This window comes from Salvelinus sp. IW2-2015, linkage group LG9 (genome assembly GCF_002910315.2).
Source record: "Salvelinus sp. IW2-2015 linkage group LG9, ASM291031v2, whole genome shotgun sequence".
NCBI lineage: Eukaryota > Metazoa > Chordata > Actinopteri > Salmoniformes > Salmonidae > Salvelinus > Salvelinus sp. IW2-2015.
This window is the reverse complement of record NC_036849.1, coordinates 9,029,439-9,049,772: the sequence shown is the minus strand read 5'-3', so window position 1 is coordinate 9,049,772 and position 20,334 is coordinate 9,029,439. Positions and strand designations below refer to the sequence as shown.

The window sequence follows — 20,334 nt, the reverse complement described above, 5'->3', positions numbered from 1 at the left end:
GCGCAAAAGAAAGAAGCTCGCGCTGCTTGTACTAGAACATGCGAAGATACTCCGCTATAACTGTACAAATCCTAATAATTCGAAAAATTCGAAAGCAAGCATATGCTTACTTCGATTTTTACCTTACACCGATTAACATAAGCGGAGTAAGATGTTTCCATGACTACTGCCATAATCAGTTTAATATCGAATTATTAGCGTGCATGTAAACGTACAAGGCGATGTGTATCTAACGTTAAGTCTATGGATCCAACACATCTTTGCTTCACGTATTCTATTGAAATTCAACAATTTCCCCTTGCACATACACATAGGATGCTGTTCACAGACTGTGTCCATGAATACACAAATATTGGTAATAATAAAGGTGCCGTTGACACAACAACAGAGAAAATAAACAATATTGATAAACCTGTCAATAAACTTCTCATCTGGCACAGCAGGCAGCAGTCATGCATAATTGTGTTTTCCCGCGAGACAAGGAAGTGGTGTGGTGGGGTTTGTTGACGTTCATACTCCATAGTTCGAGACGGAAACATCTGCATGATAAGAGATGTTCTCGAATAATAATTCATAGAAGTGTGCGACAGCAATGTCGTCAGCTCTCTCTTTTATACATGATTTTAGCGTAACGTATTTGTCATCTATATGATAGTAGGATATAGGGACATAATCGAATGTAAGTCTGTGTAAACAAGTCTTGTATTTTGTTTTTTGTAGCTAGCTAACGTTAGCTAGCCTAGCTAACGTTAGCTAGCTAGCTTTTCATGTCTGAAACGTCAACATTTCTGAAACTGCTGTTGGCCTGGTTGTGCCTTAGTCCAAGATCGTTAGCTACCCAATATGTTCGATTTCATACGATTTCATCTTGGACCTCCAAGTAATGTCACTGTATCTAGTTACTATAGTTAGCTAGCTAGTTAGGGCCACTTTGGAGAGATATTTGGTAAGGTTAGTTTCAGTTGATGTGGAGTTAGCGCTAACTGTGTATGTGCTAGTTAGAAGTAGAAGCAAGGTGTGAAAATTGGAGGATAACCATTGAGGATAACCTCACAGTAGCAACTAGCTAGGTACCTACCTTGCCTGGTCCCACACTGTATTTACCGTAGCCAAATATTCTATAATCATTGTATGCCATACATGTCGGCAGGTAGCCTATTTCTTTAATTATTTTATTTATTTAACCAGGTAGGCCAGTTGAGAACAGGTTCTCATTTACAACTGCGACCTGGCCAAGATGAATCAAAGCAGTGCGACAAAAAACAACAACACAGAGTTACACATGAGATAAACAAAAGTACAGTCAATAACACAATAGAAAAATCTATATACAGTGTGTGCAAATGGAGTAAGGAGGTAAGGCAATAAATAGGCCATAGTAGCGAAGTAATTATAATTTAGCAAATTAACACTGAAGTGATAGATGTGCAGATGATGATGTGCAAGTAGAAATACAGGTGTGCAAAAAAGTAAATCAAAACAATATGTGGATGAGGTAGGTAGTTGGATAGGCTATTTACAGCTGCAGGGATTGGTAAGATGCTCAGATAGCTAGTGGTTAGAGCGTTGGACTAGTAACCGAAAGGTTGCAAGATCGAATACCTGAGCTGACAAGGTAAAAATCTGTCGTTCTGCCCCTGAACAAGGCAGTTAACCCACTGTTCCTAGGCCATCATTGAAAATAAGAATTTGTTCTTAACTGACTTGCTTAGTTAAATAAAGGTGAAAAAAAGTAATGTCTATCATTCATGTGTTCCCATGTTTATGATTGCCATGCCTTCTTTTCCTATTCCACAGAGAGCAGAACATTGCCTGTCCACCATGGCAGCCCAAACCCCTCCACAGAGCGCCTTAAGGGAGTTCTGTCCCCTGTACTACCTGCTCAATGCAATACCTGCCAAGGTTCAGAAAGGCTTCCGCTCTGTAGTGGTCTACCTGACTGCCCTGGACACCAACAGCGATTACATTGCTGTGGGGAGCAGTATTGGGATGCTCTACCTGTACTGCAGGCGGGTCTGCCAGATGAACAAGTATAACATAGAAGTGAGTATGCCACTGTCTCATGCATTGCTTATTTTATTAAATTATTTTGCACTTTTACCCAAAACCAAATTTGATAACAAACATCCATTTATTATTGATTCTATGAACCACATTCTTTTCTCCCCAATAAGTAAGTTTGTCATTATGTTTAACTGTTAACATGTTACTGTATCTTCTCAGGGGAAATCCGAAGCTATCACAACAGTGAAGCTGCTCAGTTGTTTTGATGACTTGGTGGCAGTGGGCACAGCGTCTGGTCGGGTTGCACTCTTTCAACTGGTGTCTCAACTTCCAGGCAGGAATAAACAGGTATGCCAACCAACCAATCAACTGATCTGTTGATACGAGTAAAAATAGTGTCATGTTCTGAGCTTTTTTGTTGTTGTTGTATTTTATTCCCTTTTAAAATGGAAAGGTGCAAGCTTAGCACATGCACTGCTCCAGCCTTTAGTGTGTGTGTGTCTGTGTGTATATCGGAGGGGTTCGAGAGGGAAAAAAGCACAAGACAAATTTCCATCTCATATGGATTAAAGTATATCTTATCATATTATGTGCTTAGTAAATGTATCCCTTTGTGTAGCGAAACACTGAGGTCTCTCTCTTTTCTGTAGCTAAGGCGATTCGATGTGGTCGGTTTGCATAAAAGCACAGTCACTGCTTTGGCCTGGAGTGCCAATGGAATGAAGCTTTTCTCTGGTGATGACAAAGGAAAGGTTGTGTACTCTGCTGTTGATTTGGATCAGGTATAGCAACTTTAATTCTTTCAGTTATGTGCTGTTTGTTTTCTAACCATCTTCTCTCACATATTTGTTGTACCCTTATACACTCAGGGTGTATGTAACCCAGTATTGTGGTTGGAGCTTTGACCTGTGTTGTATGGTCATATCCTTAGGGTGTGTGTAACCCAGTGCTGCTGTTTGAGGAGCCCTCAGCCATAGTCCAGCTAGAGTACAGTCAGAAAGTCTTGCTCATCTCCTCTCATCAGAGATCCTTGCTCTTCTACACCCAGGAGCAGGCCCTGCAGCAGCTGGGCACCAAGCCTAGGAAGAGGTAACCTACATGTTGTACTTATTCATTAAAAGTACCACAACTTCTACATCAGTGACTTGTCAGCAACAAATCAAGTATGTCCACTTCAGACAATTTATTGAGACATTTACATTTTCTCAGCTGAGCATCTTCAGATTTTTCTGATGTATTAAACCAGAGAGTAATAGATGGTGCAAATATCTAAGCTATGAAGCTATGTGTATATCTTATATATGTCTCTTGCATTATTATTTTCCTCGAAGCAATGGGAAGTTTGGTGCGTGCTTCCAGCCAGGCCTGTGTAAGCAGAGTGGCCTGCTGGTCTATGCAGCGAGGCCTGGCCTTAGGTTGTGGCGGACGGACGTGCGAGGACTGGTGGAGGACACGCGGGTCCTGAAGCCTCTGTTCAACCAGCAGGTGCCCCAGTTTGAGCTGTTCCCCAGGCCAGCCCCCACAGGGGGTTATCGGCCCCAGGAGAGGCAGCTGGGCCTGGTGAGCTGCTTCCTCAGAGAGGGCTGGGTCCTCAGCTGGAACGAATACAGTGTCTACGTGTTGGACTGCCTCAACCAGGTAAAGATGTCCTCAGGCAGGAATGGATACTAAACTAATAATACATGTATTTTATTTAGCGCTTGTTACAATGTTTTGTGAGAGAGTAATAGCGAGAGGTGGTTAGAAGTGGATCAGTTGAGACTGCAAAGAATGTAGTAATTTAATTTCTCCCGTTGACGTCTGACTGCTGACATTTTCGTGCGATTCTACATTTAAAATCGTTTTTCACTCGGTTCGCAAGTACTCTCGGCAGGCAAACGCTATTGGTGTGTTCGAGCCCTTGCGGGAAGTCGATCTGTCAATGTTATTTTGTCTTTGACTTTCAAGGTGATCATCGGTGCACTGGAAAGCTGCGGGGACATTGTCTCTGTATCATGCACTGAAAATGAGATCTTCATCTTGAAAGGAGATCGAGACATCGTTCGCATCTCCAATACTCCCGAGGGCCTGGCTTCCAACAGTAAGATGTCATATTGTATTTTGTTTGCTTGAATACATTGAAACCACTTTGGACTACAGTTCAAACCAACCAGATGGTGGAAAGAGAGACAATCACGATCTACAGATAACTTTCTTTAGTCCTTTAATTTCTTTTATCTCTATAGTCATTCCCTGAAAAGTATTCTCTTAACCTTCTTCCCGTCCAGTTTCTGAGTTGTCCCTCCGTCTGACCTCTCCCCTGACCACTCCCACCATCCTGCTCCCGCCCACCGGCTCCGTGGAGACAGCCCAGCCTATCAGGACCATGGCCATCATCACAGAGCACGGGGAGAGGCTGGTGCATGAGGAGGTGGAAGAGGTAGAGGAAGTGCTAGAGCAGGACCAGCTGAGTGACAACCCCGAGGCGGGGGAGGCCGTAGCCCTGGTGGAGAGGCCTGAGGTGGGGGAGCGACTGAGCCACCAGAGAGGGGCCAGTGTAGGGGGCACCAGTGAGTCTCGTAGCCGCAGCAGCTCCATCACGTCCTGGGATAGCGTTCTGGGCACGATGCTCTCCACCCCCACCACCACGGAGCAGTCGGACCTCTCCTCCAGCCGCTACAGTGCCATCAACCAGGAGGACTTCCAGCAGGAGCTGGTGGTCAAGGCCATCAAAGTCAAGAAGAAGGCAAAGAGGAGGAGACAAGGTGAGTGGCAGTAGTGACCAATTTGGTAATGCTCTGATTTTCAACAAAGGGCCAAGAAAACTTTGAGGTCTAGTGTTCTTTGCTCTGGTTGATCACAAAATGTTCCAAAATGGCTCCAAGTAGCGTTTTAATATCTTTAAAAAAGTTCATTGCTTGTCTTATAATTTACCTTTTCCATATGAGTCTGGATTCAATACATTAATGTTGAAACTTAAATTCTGCTATGTTCTCTCTCTCTTTTTCTCTCTACAGAAAGTGGAAACCGCATCTGTGAGCAGCACAACAGCTGGTCCGAGAGCATTTGCAGTCAGGATGGAGGAGGGGGCAGCGACGGGGGGGCCAGCACCCCTATGAGTGAGCCCCCATCCGCCTCCGACCACACCAGTCTCATGTACAGCAGTCTGGACCTACAGAGCAGGAGCAGTGGATCCCCAGACCAGGAGGGATCCATCAGTGGAGGTTCCCCAGAACTAAATACCTCTGGAGCTCAGAGCCAGGGTGGTGGCCAGGGACAGGACCCTCAGACTCAACCCCCTGGGACTCAGCCTCCTTCCTGCCCCGCGTCCCTGCCTTTCCAGGACATGGAGTGTCAGTCCTACCCAGAGAACGGCAACGGCCCCTTGGCCACGAACAAACAGGGAGAGGCCCCTACCCCAGATGTAGACCTTCTACTGGAGTGCACCTTTGCCTACATGCAGACCTCAGAAGACCAGGGCCCCATTGAGGAGCAGGAGGATGACTTCCTGAGCCCCCTCATTGGACCGGATGACTCTGAGGACAAGGACGACCCGCAGCATCTGGAGCCTCCTAGCTGTGCTGATCAGATGTGTTATTCCCGGGAGCCTGAGCAGTGCCCCTCCAGTGACGAAGAGGACATCTATGCTGCCCAGGGAGTCCCGTACTCAGCCTCCAGTGTCAGCCTTGGAGACGGCCTCAACGCTCTCAACCTCCAGGGCTCCAACATCGGCCAGCAGGACCAAGACAAGACAGTAATAAAACACACAACATGTGTGATGTTTCGGCTTCCTTCCTCAGTGTGTGTGCTGCTGCTATTGCATGCAGTTTCATTCTGACACTATATGACTAGTAGTGTCACATCAAAATAGAAGCATTGACTCATTTGATTGTTGTTACATGGTTGGATAGTTTTCACCATAGAATGTTATTCATCACCAATACCAACAGTTCTGTCCCTGGTTGAACCCTCTCTCCTCTCGTCTCCTCTGTAGTTAGCAGAGAGCTGGATGGGCTACACAGGGCCAGGCTGTGGCATCCTGAACTTGGTGGTGACTGACCGATACATCTGGTGCCTGGACTTTAAAGGAGGCCTGTACTGCAGTGCTCTCCCAGATGGGGGGCTGAGCTGGCAGAAGTTTGAGGAGAACGTGCAGCAGGTGGCACTGTCACCTTCAGGTGAGGATGTTTAAAATATGATAATTTAGCACCAGACGCTTTTATTCACAGTAACTCTGTCTTATGCGTTATAGATAGAAGGTACTGTGGTACCTGGTCTACATCATTGTTGCCTCTATTTGAGATGAGCATTCAATGTGTTGGTACTTTTGGGAGTTGGTAAGTTCATTACCCAAGATTTCTCCTTTGGATGTAAATACTAGTGGTTTGTCATGGCTGTTACATTGAAGTCTGATTTCATTCCAGGGTCCCTGCTATGGAAGGTGGAACAGAAGACCATGACAGCGTATGCATGTGGTAAAGTCACCATCAAAGGCAAGAGGCACTGGTACAAAGCCCTGGAGGATTCTGCCTTTGTGGCGCTTAGTGAAGACACAGCCTGGATCATCCATACCAGCGGAGACCTCTACCTGCAGACAGGTGAGATAGTTAACCACAGGGAAGGAGTTTGTGACTATACTCATGAGTCTTGTTCTTCTTTACTATCTGCTTTAAGAATAAGATCACTTTATTGGTCAAACCACATTACAGGGTTCATCTGAAATTTGACTTCCTCTTTTAACCCAAGCCCTTCGAAAGACACACATACATGTTTTTGGAGAGGTGCGGGGAGCTACCACGCTGGGCGCCCAGGGGGTTACAACGGCAGGCAATGGCATCTAGGGTTTGATACCAGAAACCCTTCAGTTGCCAGCTCAACTCCCAACAGACTTTTTCAATCGAAACCGAGATTCGAACTTGCAACCCTCCGCTTGCTGTCTTGCCTCTCTAACCGCTGTGCTACCTGACACCCCCTTGCTCATTCCGCTATGGAGTAGAGATGAAGAGATCTGCCACTACATTTAGCAAATTCATTGCTGCATAGAAAAGGTGCTCACAGGAAGTTTCTATAATATGTTTTTTTGTGACAAACCATTTTACTTTATTTTAAATGTAAGATTTGTTCATGTAAGCTATTTGGACTATTCAGTTCACTCCTCCATTTGAAACAAGACTTCAGGGTTTCAGCAGCAGGTGGCCTCAGGGCATTAAGAATATTACATCATGACCCTGTTTATTGGCAGTCTCAAGCCTGCAAATAAATTCCTGAAATTAACCAATCGGCCATTAGATGGAGCTGTTTAGGCTCCATAATAAATAGTATCATCAGTCACTGGCTAAATTAGTTTAGAAGTAATCATAGTGCTCTATAGATGCCATATTTGGGATGAGAATAATGAAGACGAATAAATCCCAAACATTACAAAATAATATCTGTCCCTTGTATTATGATGGCTTGTGAACAACACCGCTAACCTTGCTGGTCAAGACAAGTAATATTAATTCCCTGGTTGTGTAAGGATGTCAGTTGTACATGAAGCATGACTCTAGCAGCTGTTCTGACACATCCAGAGCCAACAGACACAGAGGCCTGTTCATGAAATTACATGCTGTGTATGTCTGCCTCTGTCTAGCCTCAGAGAATCCCTCTGAAATGGGCAGGATTTGTCACAGAAATTGGGTGGTGGCAATGAGATAAATATACACTTTGGTGACCGACATCAAAAAAATTGAAGATTAGGGATTGGTGGGTATTGTGTAGCTGCAGGCTTGTAATTTCTAGTGGCACATTTAATTTCAATTAGATATGATAAACTAAGAAACTAATGGGAAACTGCTATACTGATAATATGGCTAGATGTTCTTTACTATTCGGCCATCAGATTTGCCACCAATGCTCCCTATAGGACACATCACTGCACTCTATACTCTCTGTAAACTGGTCATCTCTGTATACCTGTAGCAAAACCAACTCGTTGATGCTTATTTATAAAACCCTCTTAGGCCTCACTCCCCCCTATCTGAGATCTACTGCAGACCTCATCCTCTACATACAACACCCGTTTTGCCAGTCACATTCTGTTAAAGGTCCCCCAAGAACACACATCCCCGGGTCGCTCGTCTTTTCAGTTCGCTGCAGCTAGCGACTGGAATGAGCTGCAACAAACACTCAAACTGGACAGTTTTATCTCAATCTCTTCATTCAAAGACTCAATCATGGACACTCTTACTGACAGTTGTGGCTGCTTTGCGTGATGTATGCGTGATGTATTGTTGTCTCTACCTTCTTGCCCTTTGTGCTGTTGTCTGTGCCAAATATTGTTTGTACCATGTTTTGTGCTGCTACCATTTTGTGTTGCTACCATCCTGTGTTGTCATGTGTTGCTGCCTTGCTATGTTGTTGTCTTAGGTCTCTCTTTATGTAGTGTTGTGTTGTCTTGTCGTTATGTGTGTTTTGTCCTATATTTATATATATTTATTTTTAATCCCAGCACCCGTCCCCGCATGAGGCCTTTTGCCTTTTGGTAGGCTGTCATTGTAAATAACAATTTGTTCTTAACTGACTTGCCTAGTTAAATATAGGTTAAATAAAATAAAATAAAATAAAAATAGCCTAGACATGGCATGATTACCATTCTGTTTACATACAGACATGCACTCACTCACTCACTCACTCACTCACAAAAACACAACAAATGCACTAACTCACAGACTAATCCCTGACTGTGGTCGTGGTCCCATCCTGCAGGGTTGAGTGTGGACCGTCCATGTGCGCGGGCTGTGAAGGTGGACTGCCCGTGCCCAATGACCCAGATCGCAGCACGGGGCGGGGTGGTGTGGGCCCTCAGTGAACACAGGGCCGTCTTCTACAGAGAAGGCCTCAGCAGCTACTGCTCTGAGGGGGAAATGTGGAAGTATGACAAAATCAGGTAGAACCTTTTCTGTGTGTCATAGACCCCAGTAACAGTGATAGTTGAGTTAGCTATGCTTGCTTCTTGTGAAACTCATACGGGTTGTCATGTGTTTGTTCTAATGAATTGTAATCCAACAATGACTCTTTCACCTCTTTTGAAAAGAGGAAGGAAGATGTGTGTCATACAGGTCTAGTAACAGTGAAAGTTAAGTTAGTATGACCAACCTGGGTTAAAATCCACCTCTCCTGCACACCAGAAGACTGTGTTAGCTAAAGGGAGCTAATGCATGTCTTCAGGACTCACTCAGGCAATGTTGGCTATGCTTTCTTTGCTAATCATCACGTATTTGTGTGTGTGTTTTTCCTCCTTCCAAAGTGAGAGTCAAGGTCTGGAGCCCATCTGTATAGCCCTGGGAGAGAACAACACGGCCTGGGCTCTGGACACCGGTGGAAGTCTGTGGTTCAGGACTGGAGTCACTGCCAAAAAGCCCCAGGGGGACGATGACCACTGGTGGCAGGTTGGTATACTATTGGAATTGTGTTCAATGTTACTCACACGGTGCTAGGGCTGTGGCGGTCACAAAATTTTGTCAGCCGGTGATTGTCAAACAAATAACTGTCGGTCTCACGGTAATTGACCGTTAATTAACATAAACACATTTAGCATCTCCTGGCTTCCACACATAGCCTACAAGGCATTTTTTTTTAAGTCTAATAAATCCATGTAAAATAGCCTACACCTTCACAATAGATCCATGATTTATTGTAGAAAGGTCTAAAAAAGCATGATATGAAGAACATGTAGTCTATTTCAGAAGAAAAGAATAGCATACTCTGAGTTGTCCTTATGATGTGGCTATTCCAAAGGGCTGTGGACTTCACTAGTTTATTTAGCAGACAAGATTTGCTTATAGTTCCGTGGCATTATTTTATAGTATGAAGAATCCAATTGAACAAAACTGAATAAAATATAAATATTTTCCCCAAACGATTTGAGGGAGTACTCTCACATGCGGATATTCTGTGTTGAGCGGTTAACAAAGAAATATTCTTACTTTAGAGTTATTAATGTAACTTTAGTTGATGTACAAATGTTGGGCTATATGTTTTGATTTTTAATACATTGTATGTGACGAGACTCTAAGGATGATTTGAGTTGCTTGAAAGGCATGAGCTCTGCTTTGTTTTTTGCACAAGCTGTACACACTCCAAAAGTCTCTCATTCACCATTTGACAAGCACTCGATAATGCCTCGAATTTCACAGCGGCATCCCCTGTGACCGTAATGCACCCTAAAAAAATCCATGCCTTTTGCGGCCAGGAGTGCTGTGTTGTGCCGTTCTCCCTGAGTGTGCTGCGCAATCAGAAGCGCCTCTCACTCACATGGCTCGCCGTCGCGTGATCGGGTCTTTCTCACAGGCTACAAGTGAAGACACACATCGGGGATGCAACTGCTCGCGTCCTTATCCAATTCCGAGGTGCATATTGAAGATAATGGAAGAACTGTCCACATTTACTTTTCATCAGCCAACAAGATGAGTAGGCCTAACGAACAGCAAAAGCACTAGCCTATGTCAATCTACTGTCCCCCATAGTACAAAAGTCAACTTATTCTGTGCGAGAAATAAATATTCCAAACATAGTCTGGGACAGTTGTGGATTGCGATAGATCCCAAATGAATACAGCCACTAGCATCAAAAATATTTTTTTAATGCAATGTGGCTGACGCAACAGATCAGAACGTTTAGCCTAATATGTTGACAAACTATTACATGCTGCGCCACCGCGCGCATGTTGATTTTGTCCCCTCCACACCAGACACGGTCAGCACGCGCAGGTTGAAATATCAAAACAAACTCTGAACCAACTATATTAATTTGGTTACAGGTCGTAAAGCATTACATATTTATGGCAATTTAGCTAGCTAGCTTTCTGTTGCTAGCTAATTTGTCCAGGGATACAAACATTGGGTTGTTATTTTACCTGAAATGCACAAGGTCCTCTACTCTGACAATTAATCCGCGGATAAAAGGGTAAAAGTTTGTTTTCTAGTAATCTCTCCTTCAAGCTTCTTCTTCTTCTTTGGACTTTATATGGCGGTTGGCAACCAACTTTAAGGTGCATTACCACTACCGACTGGCCGGGAGCGTGGACCTCAGTTCATCTTTCAATCACACACGTGGGTATATGCTCCTAAAAACCAATGAGGAGATGGGAGAGGTGGGACTTGCAGCACGTTAAGCGTCACAAATAGAATCAAGTTCTATTTTAGCGCCTGGCTACGCAGAAACTCGCGATCAGTGTGTGTGCGCAATAATTGAATAACATGTATTTGTACATTTATTTTGCAACACGTTAGGCTATTTCTTCACATTATAAGCGCAGCAATGCGCACATGGTAGTAGGCTATAATTATTTTATTATAAAGCTGCATTTTTATGGTGAAAATTATCTTCCCCAATCTTGAAACTCACGTGCTGCTTATATATGCCAGTTAGGGTCTACACCCCTTGTAAAGCGGATGAATGTGCTTAATTGGCCACTTTAGTTGTGATACAAACCTTTTAAAACGTATAATCCTATGGGCTAGGCTACATGAGGTGTGCTACTATGATTCAAACAAGTTGCCAAAAAAAGCATTGTTTCTATGCTGGGCATCATTCACAAGTGATAATATATAATTCACAAGTGGTAGGCTAATTTTGTCACCCATCAGACTATTATTGATTTAATCTTGTCTTTACATATACTAAATAATATACAGTTGAAGTCGGAAGTTTACATACACTTAGGTTGGAGTCATTAAAACTCGTTGTTCAACCACTCCACACATTTCTTGTTAACAAACTATAGTTTTGGCAAGTCGGTTAGGACATCTCCTTTGTGCATGACACAAGTAATTTTTCCAACAATTGTTTACAGACAGATTATTTCACTTATAATTCACTGTATCACAATTCCAGTGGGTCAGAAATGTACATACACTAAGTTGACTGTGCCTTTAAACAGCTTGGAAAATTCCAGAAAATTATGTCATGGCTTGAGAAGCTTCTGATAGGCTAATTGACATAATTCGAGTCAATTGGAGGTGTACCTGTGTATGTATTTCAAGACCTACCATCGAACTCAGTGCCTCTTTGCTTTACTTCATGGAAAAATCAAAAGAAATCAGCCAAGACCTCAGAAAAAGAATTGTAGACCTCCACAAGTCTGGTTCATCCTTGGGAGCAATTTCCAAACGCCTGAAGGTACCACATTCATCTGTACAAACAATAGTACGCAAGTATAAACACCATGGGACCACGCAGCCATCATACTGCTCAGGAAGGAGATGCGTTCTGTCTCCTAGAGATGAACGTACTTTGGTGCGAAAAGTGTAAATCAATCCCAGAACAACCGCAAAGGACCTTGTGAAGTTGCTGGAGGAAACGGGTACAAAAGTATCTATATCCACAGTAAAACGAGTCCTATATCGACATAACCTGAAAGACCACTCAGCAAGGAAGAAGCCACTTCTCCAAAACTGCCATAAAACAGCCAGACTACAGTTTGCAACTGCACATGGGGACAAAAATCATACTTTTTGGAGAAATGTCCTCTGGTCTGATGAAACAAAAATAGAACCGTTTGGCCTTAATGACCATCGTTATGTTTGGAGGATAAAGGGGGAGGCTTCCAAGCTGAAGAACACCATCCCAACCGTGAAGCACGGGGGTGGCAGCATCATGTTGTGGGGGTGCTTTGCTGCAGGAGGGACTGGTGCACTTCACAAAATAGATGGCATCATGAGGAAAGAAAATTATGTGGATATATTGAAGCAACATCTCAAGACATCAGTCAGGAAGTTAAAGCTTGGTCGCAAATGGGTCTTCCAAAAAGACAATGACCCCAAGCATAATATCAAAGTTGTGGCAAATGGCTTAAGGACAACGAAGTCAAGGTATTGGAGTGGCCATCACAAAGCCCTGACCTCCAGCCTATAGAAAATTTGTGGGCAGAACTGAAAAAGCGTGTGCGAGCAAGGAGGCCTAGAAACCTGACTCAGTTACACCAGCTCTGTCAGGAGGAATGGGTCAAAATTCACCCAACTTATTGTGGGAAGCTTGTGGAAGGCTACCCAAAACGTTTGACCCAAGTTCAACAATTTAAAGGCAATGCTACCAAATACGAATTGAGTGTATGTAAACTTCTGACCCACTGGGAATGTGATGAAAGAAATAAAATATTAAAATAATTTATTCTCTACTATTATTCTGACATTTCACATTCTGAAAATAAAGTGGTTATCCTAACTGACCTAAGACAGGGAATGTTTACTAGGATTAAATGTCAGGAATTGTGAAAAACTGAGTTTAAATGTATTTGGCTAAGGTGTATATAAACATCCGACTTCAACTGTATGTTTGACATTTTGATTTAGAATGGACCATTATCATGTACCTGTCTCAAAACAGGGGCAGCGGTAAAAAATGTATGTACTTAAATAGCGAATGGAGGATGCTTTTCCCCATGGTTTATTTTCACACCTGTTGTAAATATAAGCAATGTGCTTTATATTAGGAGAGTTGAGAAATAAATATAGGAGGCCTAGCCTATAGAAAGCTGATCCTGCTATTTTTAGTAGAGGCCATCACCCTGTTTTCTTGCACAGTTGCGTAACCTATTGAAATGAGCTCATGGGCTCTCATGAAGTGTGTTTGGTTAGATTATCAAATGCATTTGCATTGATGTCAGAGTGATTAGAGGGACAATAAAGTGCTGAATACCAGGCAGTTAGCAAGTTTGGTAGGCTACTAATGACCAGCAGCAGCATCAGAGCTTGGAGAAGCCTAATTACCGCGACTAAATGGTCATGTGGAATTTGACTGCCTTCATGACTCGTGACCGCCGGTGTGGCGGTAATACAGTCACCGCAACAGCCCTACTCACACCCATAATTTCCATCAGTCCTCTATTTTGCACTTCGATCGTTTTTTAAGAATGTCTATTTTTAAGTCAAAGGGGTTGCATTACAGACTTCACCCTGAGATGACTGGCACACCTTCTAATGCTTATATATTTCTGGCCTTTTGTTCCCTCCCTCAGGTGAGCATCACAGACTATGTGGTCTTTGACCAGGGCAGTCTGTTCCAGACTCTGATCCAGGCCACTCAAAACGTGGCCACGGCCACCAAGGCCCCGGTGGAGCGGGTGGCAGAGTGCCTCCGCGTGGCTTTCCTCTCCCAGCAGTCCCAGTGCCAGCCCAGCCTGGTCTCTTCCAACACCACTGGCGTCTGGATTGCATCTGGCAGGAACGACTTCCATGTCGCCAAGGGCAGCCTCAGTGGTATGTTATTAGACCTCAATACTTTTTTGTTAGCTCACCAAGCTAATGGCTAGGCTTAAGCTTGGTGGGTTAACACAGATGTTCAGTCAGGAGCCATTTTAATTGTTGTTTTCTGCATTGGAATGCCATTTATGGAGTGACATAACCACATTCCATAGAAACACAGAACTTCATCAGCTATGCCTTCAGCCCAGTTCAGATACAACAGCCAGTCAAGACGAGACTAGATGGTTTTAAGCAGTTTTAGAACAACGTTTATAAAAAATTAAAATTTAATAAAAATTAAAAAAAATCTGAGAAGTGTAGTTTTAGAATGTCTCATGTCTCATTTTAGAATGTCTCATTTTCAATTTTCAACATGTCAAATCTTAGCAAAATACTTGAAACGAGACGGGTCCGTTTAAATGAAAAATAAAATAAAATGTTATTGGTCACATACACATGGTTAGCAGATGTTAATGCGAGTGTAGTGAAATGCTTGTGCTTCTAGTTCTGACCGTGGAGTAATATCTAACAAGTAATCTAACAATTTCACAACAACTACCTTACACACACAAGTGTAAAGGAATGAATAAGAATATGAACATAAATATATGTACAGTGAGCTGATGTTCTGTGTTTAGCCAAGCAGACTAGCTAGCTATTTTGCTGCAGTTAGATACCCCAGCTTGCTGATATTTCTCTGACAAGTTGCAAAGTGTGCCTGGTTTCTGGTGCATATATTTCATAATACTCGTTTTCTACAGCACCGTTCCTACAGCACCATTTCTACAGCACCATTTTCTTCAACCCTGTTTTTTAAATACATTTTCTATTTAACCTTTATTTAACTAGGCAAGTCAGTTAATTAAGAACAAATTAATTTGCTACAACAAGCGGCAACTTTTTCTCAGTTTCATCACATCCTTGTAAAGAGGCACCTTTACCGTGGAAACGGTCTCAACCGTGCGTCCTATATTTTTGATCTGAATTCCCCGTCTTTGGTCAGCTGTTATACAACACAAATGTCGTTTTTTCTCTCCTTATGTCGGCTGTTCTATCTGAACGGGCTTTAAGGCAAAAACTATTTGCATTTCTTTACTGACACCTTCTCAAAGGTCAAAGTGTGTTAAGGCAGTGTGATGGACAGTGACTTTTGTGATAATACTGCAGGGTGTTTAGTGTGACAGTGATGTTTTGTGACCCCACAGGCACGTTCTGGCAGGGTGTTGTACCCAGAGGAACCGTCTCTGCCACGAAGTGGGCCTTCGTCTACTCCTCGGCTTTACTCAGTAAAGAAGGTAGATTGGTGACCACTCTTTGTGAACACATAACATTATTACTACCACCCCTCCACCTTATGGCAACAACCCATCTCAAATAAATGTACAGAAATAGAGAAGACTACTCCTTTGACATTACATTTACATTACATGTTATCTGTGTCTCTCTGTGTATTACATCACCAACATGTGACTGTGTTTGTATTTATCTGTCTCTGCAGGGAGCTTCCTGTGGCTGGGCCAGAGCAGGAAAGACCTGTTCTGTGTTTGGGACCAGGATGGTCAGATGCACCCCACCACGGTCCAGCTGCCCCAGGACATAGAGATGGTGCAGCTCACTGCCTGCCGCGATGCCCTGTGGGGACTGGACCACCACGGCCGTGTCCACATCCGCACCCTCTCCACCAGCTGCCCCACTGGCATGCACTGGAATCTGCTTGACCTCAGCCAGCTCGGTAAGACCATACTCTTCACACATAGAAATAACATTGGTTGCCTCATCAGGCAGATCACAAGCTAGGGTAGCTAAGTTTAGGCTAGATGCTAAATGCAAAAATAACTTTGTGATTTTGTTTGCTAAATTGGTGATTTAGTGGCCTCACGGGGAGATTGATTGCAGTAGTTTTGTGGTATTTCCTCTCTGTTTTGTATGAAAACTATACTGAACAAAAATATAAACGCAACATGTATAGTGTTGGTCCCATGTTTCATGAGCTGGACTAATAGATCCCTGAAATGTTCCATATGCACAAAAAGCTTATTTCTCTCAAATGTTGTGCACAAATTTGTTTACATCCCTGTCCGTGAGCATTTCTCCTTTGCCAAGATAATCCATCCACCTGACAGGTGTGGCATATCAAGAAGCTGATTAAACGGCATGATCATTACACAGGTGCACCTTGTGCTGTGGACAATAAAAGGCCACTCTAAAATGTGCAATTTTGTCACACAACACAATGCCACAGATGTCTCAAGTTTTGAGGGAGCATGCAATTGCCATGCTGACTGCAGGACTGGCCACCAGAGCTCTAGCCAGAGATTTGAATGTTCATACAGAGGCGGCGCTCTTAGTGACCGGGGACTTTAATGCAGGGAAACCTAAATCAGTTTTAACTCATTTCTATCAGCATGTTAAATGTGCAACCAGAGGGGAAAAAATTCTAGACCACCTTTACTCCACACACCGAGTCGCGTACAAAGCTCTCCCTCGCCCTCCATTTGGCAAATCTGACCATAATTCTATCCTCCTGATTCCTGCTTACAAGCAAAAATTTAAGCAGGAAGCACCAGTGACTCGCTTCTTCCTGCTAAGTCACAATCATCTCCTTAGTCTTGATCACTTGAGGGAGAGGTTGTTGTCCTCGCACCACACGGTCAGGTCTCTGACCTCCTCCTATAGGCTGTCTCATCGTGTTCAGTGTCGTGCTTGGCCGTCGCAGTCATAAGTGAACAAGGGAGTACAGGAGGGAACTGAGCACGCACGCCTGGGGCGCCCGTGTTGAAGATTGGCGTGGCGGATTGTTTTGTTTACCTACTTACTACCTGGGGGCGGCCCTTTCATGAAGTCAGGATCCAGTTGCAGAGGAGGTGTTTAGTCCCAGGGTCCTTAGCTTAGTGATGAGCTTTTGAGAGCACAATGGTGGTTGAACACTCTCCTCTTCCATCCTATATCTCTTCCCTCTGCTCAAACCTTCTCCAACCTATCTCCTGATTCTGCCTCCTCACCTCCTCTTCTCCCTTTCTGCATCCTTTGACTCTCTATGTCCCCTTCCTCCAGGCCGCTCGGTCCTCCCCTCCTGCTCCGTGGCTCGACGTCTCATTGCGAGCTCACAGAACAGGGCTCCGGGCAGCGAGCGGAAATGGAGGAAAACTCGCCTCCCTGCGGACCTGGCATCCTTTCACTCCCTCCTCTCTACATTTCCTCTTCTGTCTCTGCTGCTAAAGCCACTTTCTACCACTCTAAATTCCAAGCATCTGCCTCTAACCCTAGGAAGCTCTTTGCCACTTCTCCTCCTCCTGAATCTCCTCCCCCCCCCCCTCCTCCCTCTCTGCGGATGACTTCGTCAACCATTTTGAAAAGAAGGTCGACGACATCCGATCCTTGTTTGCTAAGTCAAACGACACGTGGTTCTGCTCACACTGCCCTACCCTGTGCTTTGACCTCTTTCTCCTCTCTCTCCAGATGAAATCTTGCGTCTTGTGACGGCCGGCCGCCCAACAACCTGCCCGCTTGACCCTATCCCTCCTCTCTTCTCAGACCATTTCCGGAGACCTTCTCCCTTACTCACCTCGCTCATCAACTCATCCTTGACCGCTGGCTACGTCCCTTCCGTCTTCGAGAGCGAGAGTTGCACCCTTCTGAAAAAACCTACACTCGATCCCTCCGATGTCAACAACTACAGACCAGTATCCCTTCTTTCTTTTCTCTCCAAAACTCTTGAACGTGCCGTCCTTGGCCAGCTCTCCTGCTATCTCTCTCAGAATGACCTTCTTGATCCAAATCAGTCAGGTTTCAAGACTAGTCATCAACTTGAGACTGCTCTTCTCTTGTCCACGGAGGCGCTCCGCACTGCTAAAGCTAACTCTCTCTCCTCTGCTCTCATCCTTCTAGACCTATCGGCTGCCTTTGATACTGTGAACCATCAGATCCTCCTTCCCCCGTCTCCCGAGCTGGGCATCTCCGGCGCGGCCCACGCTTGGATTGCGTTACCTGACAGGTCGGTCCTACAGGTTGGCGTGGCGAGAATCTGTCTCCGCACCACGTGCTCTCACCACTGGTGTCCCCCAGGGCTCTGTTCTAGGCTCTCTCCTATTCGCGCTATACACCAAGTCACTTGGCTCTGTCATATCCTCACATGGTCTCTCCTATCATTGCTATGCAGACGACACACAATTAATCTTCTCCTTTCCCCCCTCTGATAACCAGGTGGCGAACGATCTCTGCATGTCTGGCAGCATATCAGTTGTTGTGACGGATCACCACCTCAAGCTGAAACCTCGCAAGACGGAGCTGCTCTTCCTCCCGGGGAAGGACTGCCCGTTCCATGATCTCGCCATCACGGTTGAACATCCATTGTGTCTCCTCCCAGAGTGCTATGAACCTTGTGTGATCCTGGACAACACCTGTCGTTCTCAACCAACATCAAGGCGGTGACCGCGTTCCTGTAGTTCATGCTCTACAACATTCGCAGGTACGACCCTGCCTCACACAGGAAGCGGCGCAGGTCCTAATCCAGGCACTTGTCATCTCCCGTCTGGATTACTGCAACTCGCTGTTGGCTGGGCTCCCTGCCTGTGCCATTAAACCCCTACAACTCATCCGAACGCCGAGCCCGTCTGGTGTTAACCTCCAAGTTCTCTCACGTCACCGCCGCTCCTCCGCTCTCTCCACTGGCTTTCCAGTTGAAGCTCGCATCCGCTACAAGACCATGGTGCTTGCCTACGGAGCTGTGAGGGGAACGGCACCTCCGTACCTTCAGGCTCTGATCAGGCCTACACCCAACAGGGCACTGCGTTTCGTCCACCTCTGGCCTGCTCGCCTCCCTACCTCTGAGGAAGTACAGTTCCCGCTCAGCCCAGTCAAAACTGTTCCTGCTCTGGCACCCAATGGTGGAACAAACTCCCTCACGACGCCAGGTCAGCGGAGTCAATCACCACCTTCCGGAGACACCTGAACCCCACCTCTTTAAGGAATACTAGGATAGGTAAAGTAATCATTCTAACCCCCCCCCCCCCCCCTCCTTAAAAGAGTTAGATGCACTATTGTAAAGTGGTTGTTCCACTGGATATCATAAGGTGAATGCACACATTTTTAAGTCGCTCTGGATAAGAGCGTCTGCTAAATGACTTAAATGTAAAATTAAACACTGAGCTGTAGTCAATGATAGCATTCTCACATAGGTGTACCTTTGTCCAGGTGTGAAAGGGCAATGTGGAGTGCATAGAGATTGCATCATCTGTGGATCTGTTGGTGCGGTATGCAAATTGGAGTGGGTCTAGAGTTTCTGGATAATGGTGTTGATGTGAGCCATGACCAGCCTTTCAAAGCATTCATGGCTACAGACGTGAGTGCTACGAGTCGGTAGTCATTTAGGCAGGTTACCTTAGTGTTCTTGGGCACAGGGACTATGGTGGTCTGCTTGAAACATGTTGGTATTACAGACTCAGACAGGGAGAGGTTGAAAATGTCAGTGAGATACTTGCCAGTTGGTCAGCCCATGCTCGGAGTACACTCCTGGTAATCCATCTGGCCCTGCGGCCTTGTGAATATTGACCTGTTTAAAGGTTAAAGGTCTTACTCACATCGGCTGCGGAGAGTGTGATCACACAGTCGTCCGAACAGCTGATGCTCCTCATGCATGTTTCAGTGTTTACTTGCCTCGAAGCGAGCATAGAAGTTATTAGCAATCTGGTCGGCTTGTGTCACTGGCAGCTCTCGGCTGTGCTTCCCTTTGTAGTCGTAATAGTTTGCAGGCATGCCACATCCGACGAGCGTCGGAGCCGGTGTATCGATTCGATCTTAGTCCTGTATTGAAGCTTTGCCTGTTTGATGGTTTGTCGAGCACTAGTTGGGTTTTCTTATAAGCTTCTGGGTTAGAGTCCCGCTCCTTGAAAGTGGCAGCTCTGAACTATAGCTCTAGTGCAAATATTGCCTGTATCCATGGCTTCTGGTTAGGGTATGTATGTAAAAGTCCACTGTGGAGACGACGTCCTCGATGCACTTATTTGATAGTGACTGATGTGGTGTACTCCTATGCCGTCGGAAGAATCCTGAACATAGTCCAGTCTGTGCTAGCAAAACAGTCCTGTAGTTTAGCATCTGCTTCATCTGACCACTTTTTTTTATACAC

The 20,334-nt window shown here is 44.9% G+C and overlaps 1 protein-coding gene across 3 annotated transcripts in view; it reads left to right on the top strand.

Annotated features, from left to right (window-relative positions):
• Window positions 1-497: 497 nt before the first annotated feature.
• The window catches only part of tecpr2 (tectonin beta-propeller repeat containing 2), a 35,058-nt gene continuing 15,221 nt past the window's right edge, over window positions 498-20,334 (top strand). The window contains exons 1-16 of one of the 3 annotated variants that reach the window (XM_070445128.1): window positions 498-679; window positions 1,798-2,043; window positions 2,224-2,352; window positions 2,655-2,786; window positions 2,936-3,093; window positions 3,336-3,642; window positions 3,952-4,084; window positions 4,272-4,748; window positions 5,001-5,737; window positions 5,978-6,161; window positions 6,408-6,581; window positions 8,731-8,911; window positions 9,272-9,413; window positions 13,982-14,222; window positions 15,413-15,502; window positions 15,706-15,939. In XM_070445128.1, the coding sequence (XP_070301229.1) occupies window positions 1,822-2,043; window positions 2,224-2,352; window positions 2,655-2,786; window positions 2,936-3,093; window positions 3,336-3,642; window positions 3,952-4,084; window positions 4,272-4,748; window positions 5,001-5,737; window positions 5,978-6,161; window positions 6,408-6,581; window positions 8,731-8,911; window positions 9,272-9,413; window positions 13,982-14,222; window positions 15,413-15,502; window positions 15,706-15,939 (3,541 nt within the window). In that variant the 5' untranslated portion in view covers window positions 498-679; window positions 1,798-1,821. The remainder of the gene's footprint in view (window positions 680-1,797; window positions 2,044-2,223; window positions 2,353-2,654; window positions 2,787-2,935; window positions 3,094-3,335; window positions 3,643-3,951; window positions 4,085-4,271; window positions 4,749-5,000; window positions 5,738-5,977; window positions 6,162-6,407; window positions 6,582-8,730; window positions 8,912-9,271; window positions 9,414-13,981; window positions 14,223-15,412; window positions 15,503-15,705; window positions 15,940-20,334) is intronic. The other 2 variants (XM_023994178.2, XM_023994177.3) reach the window with 2 other exon arrangements.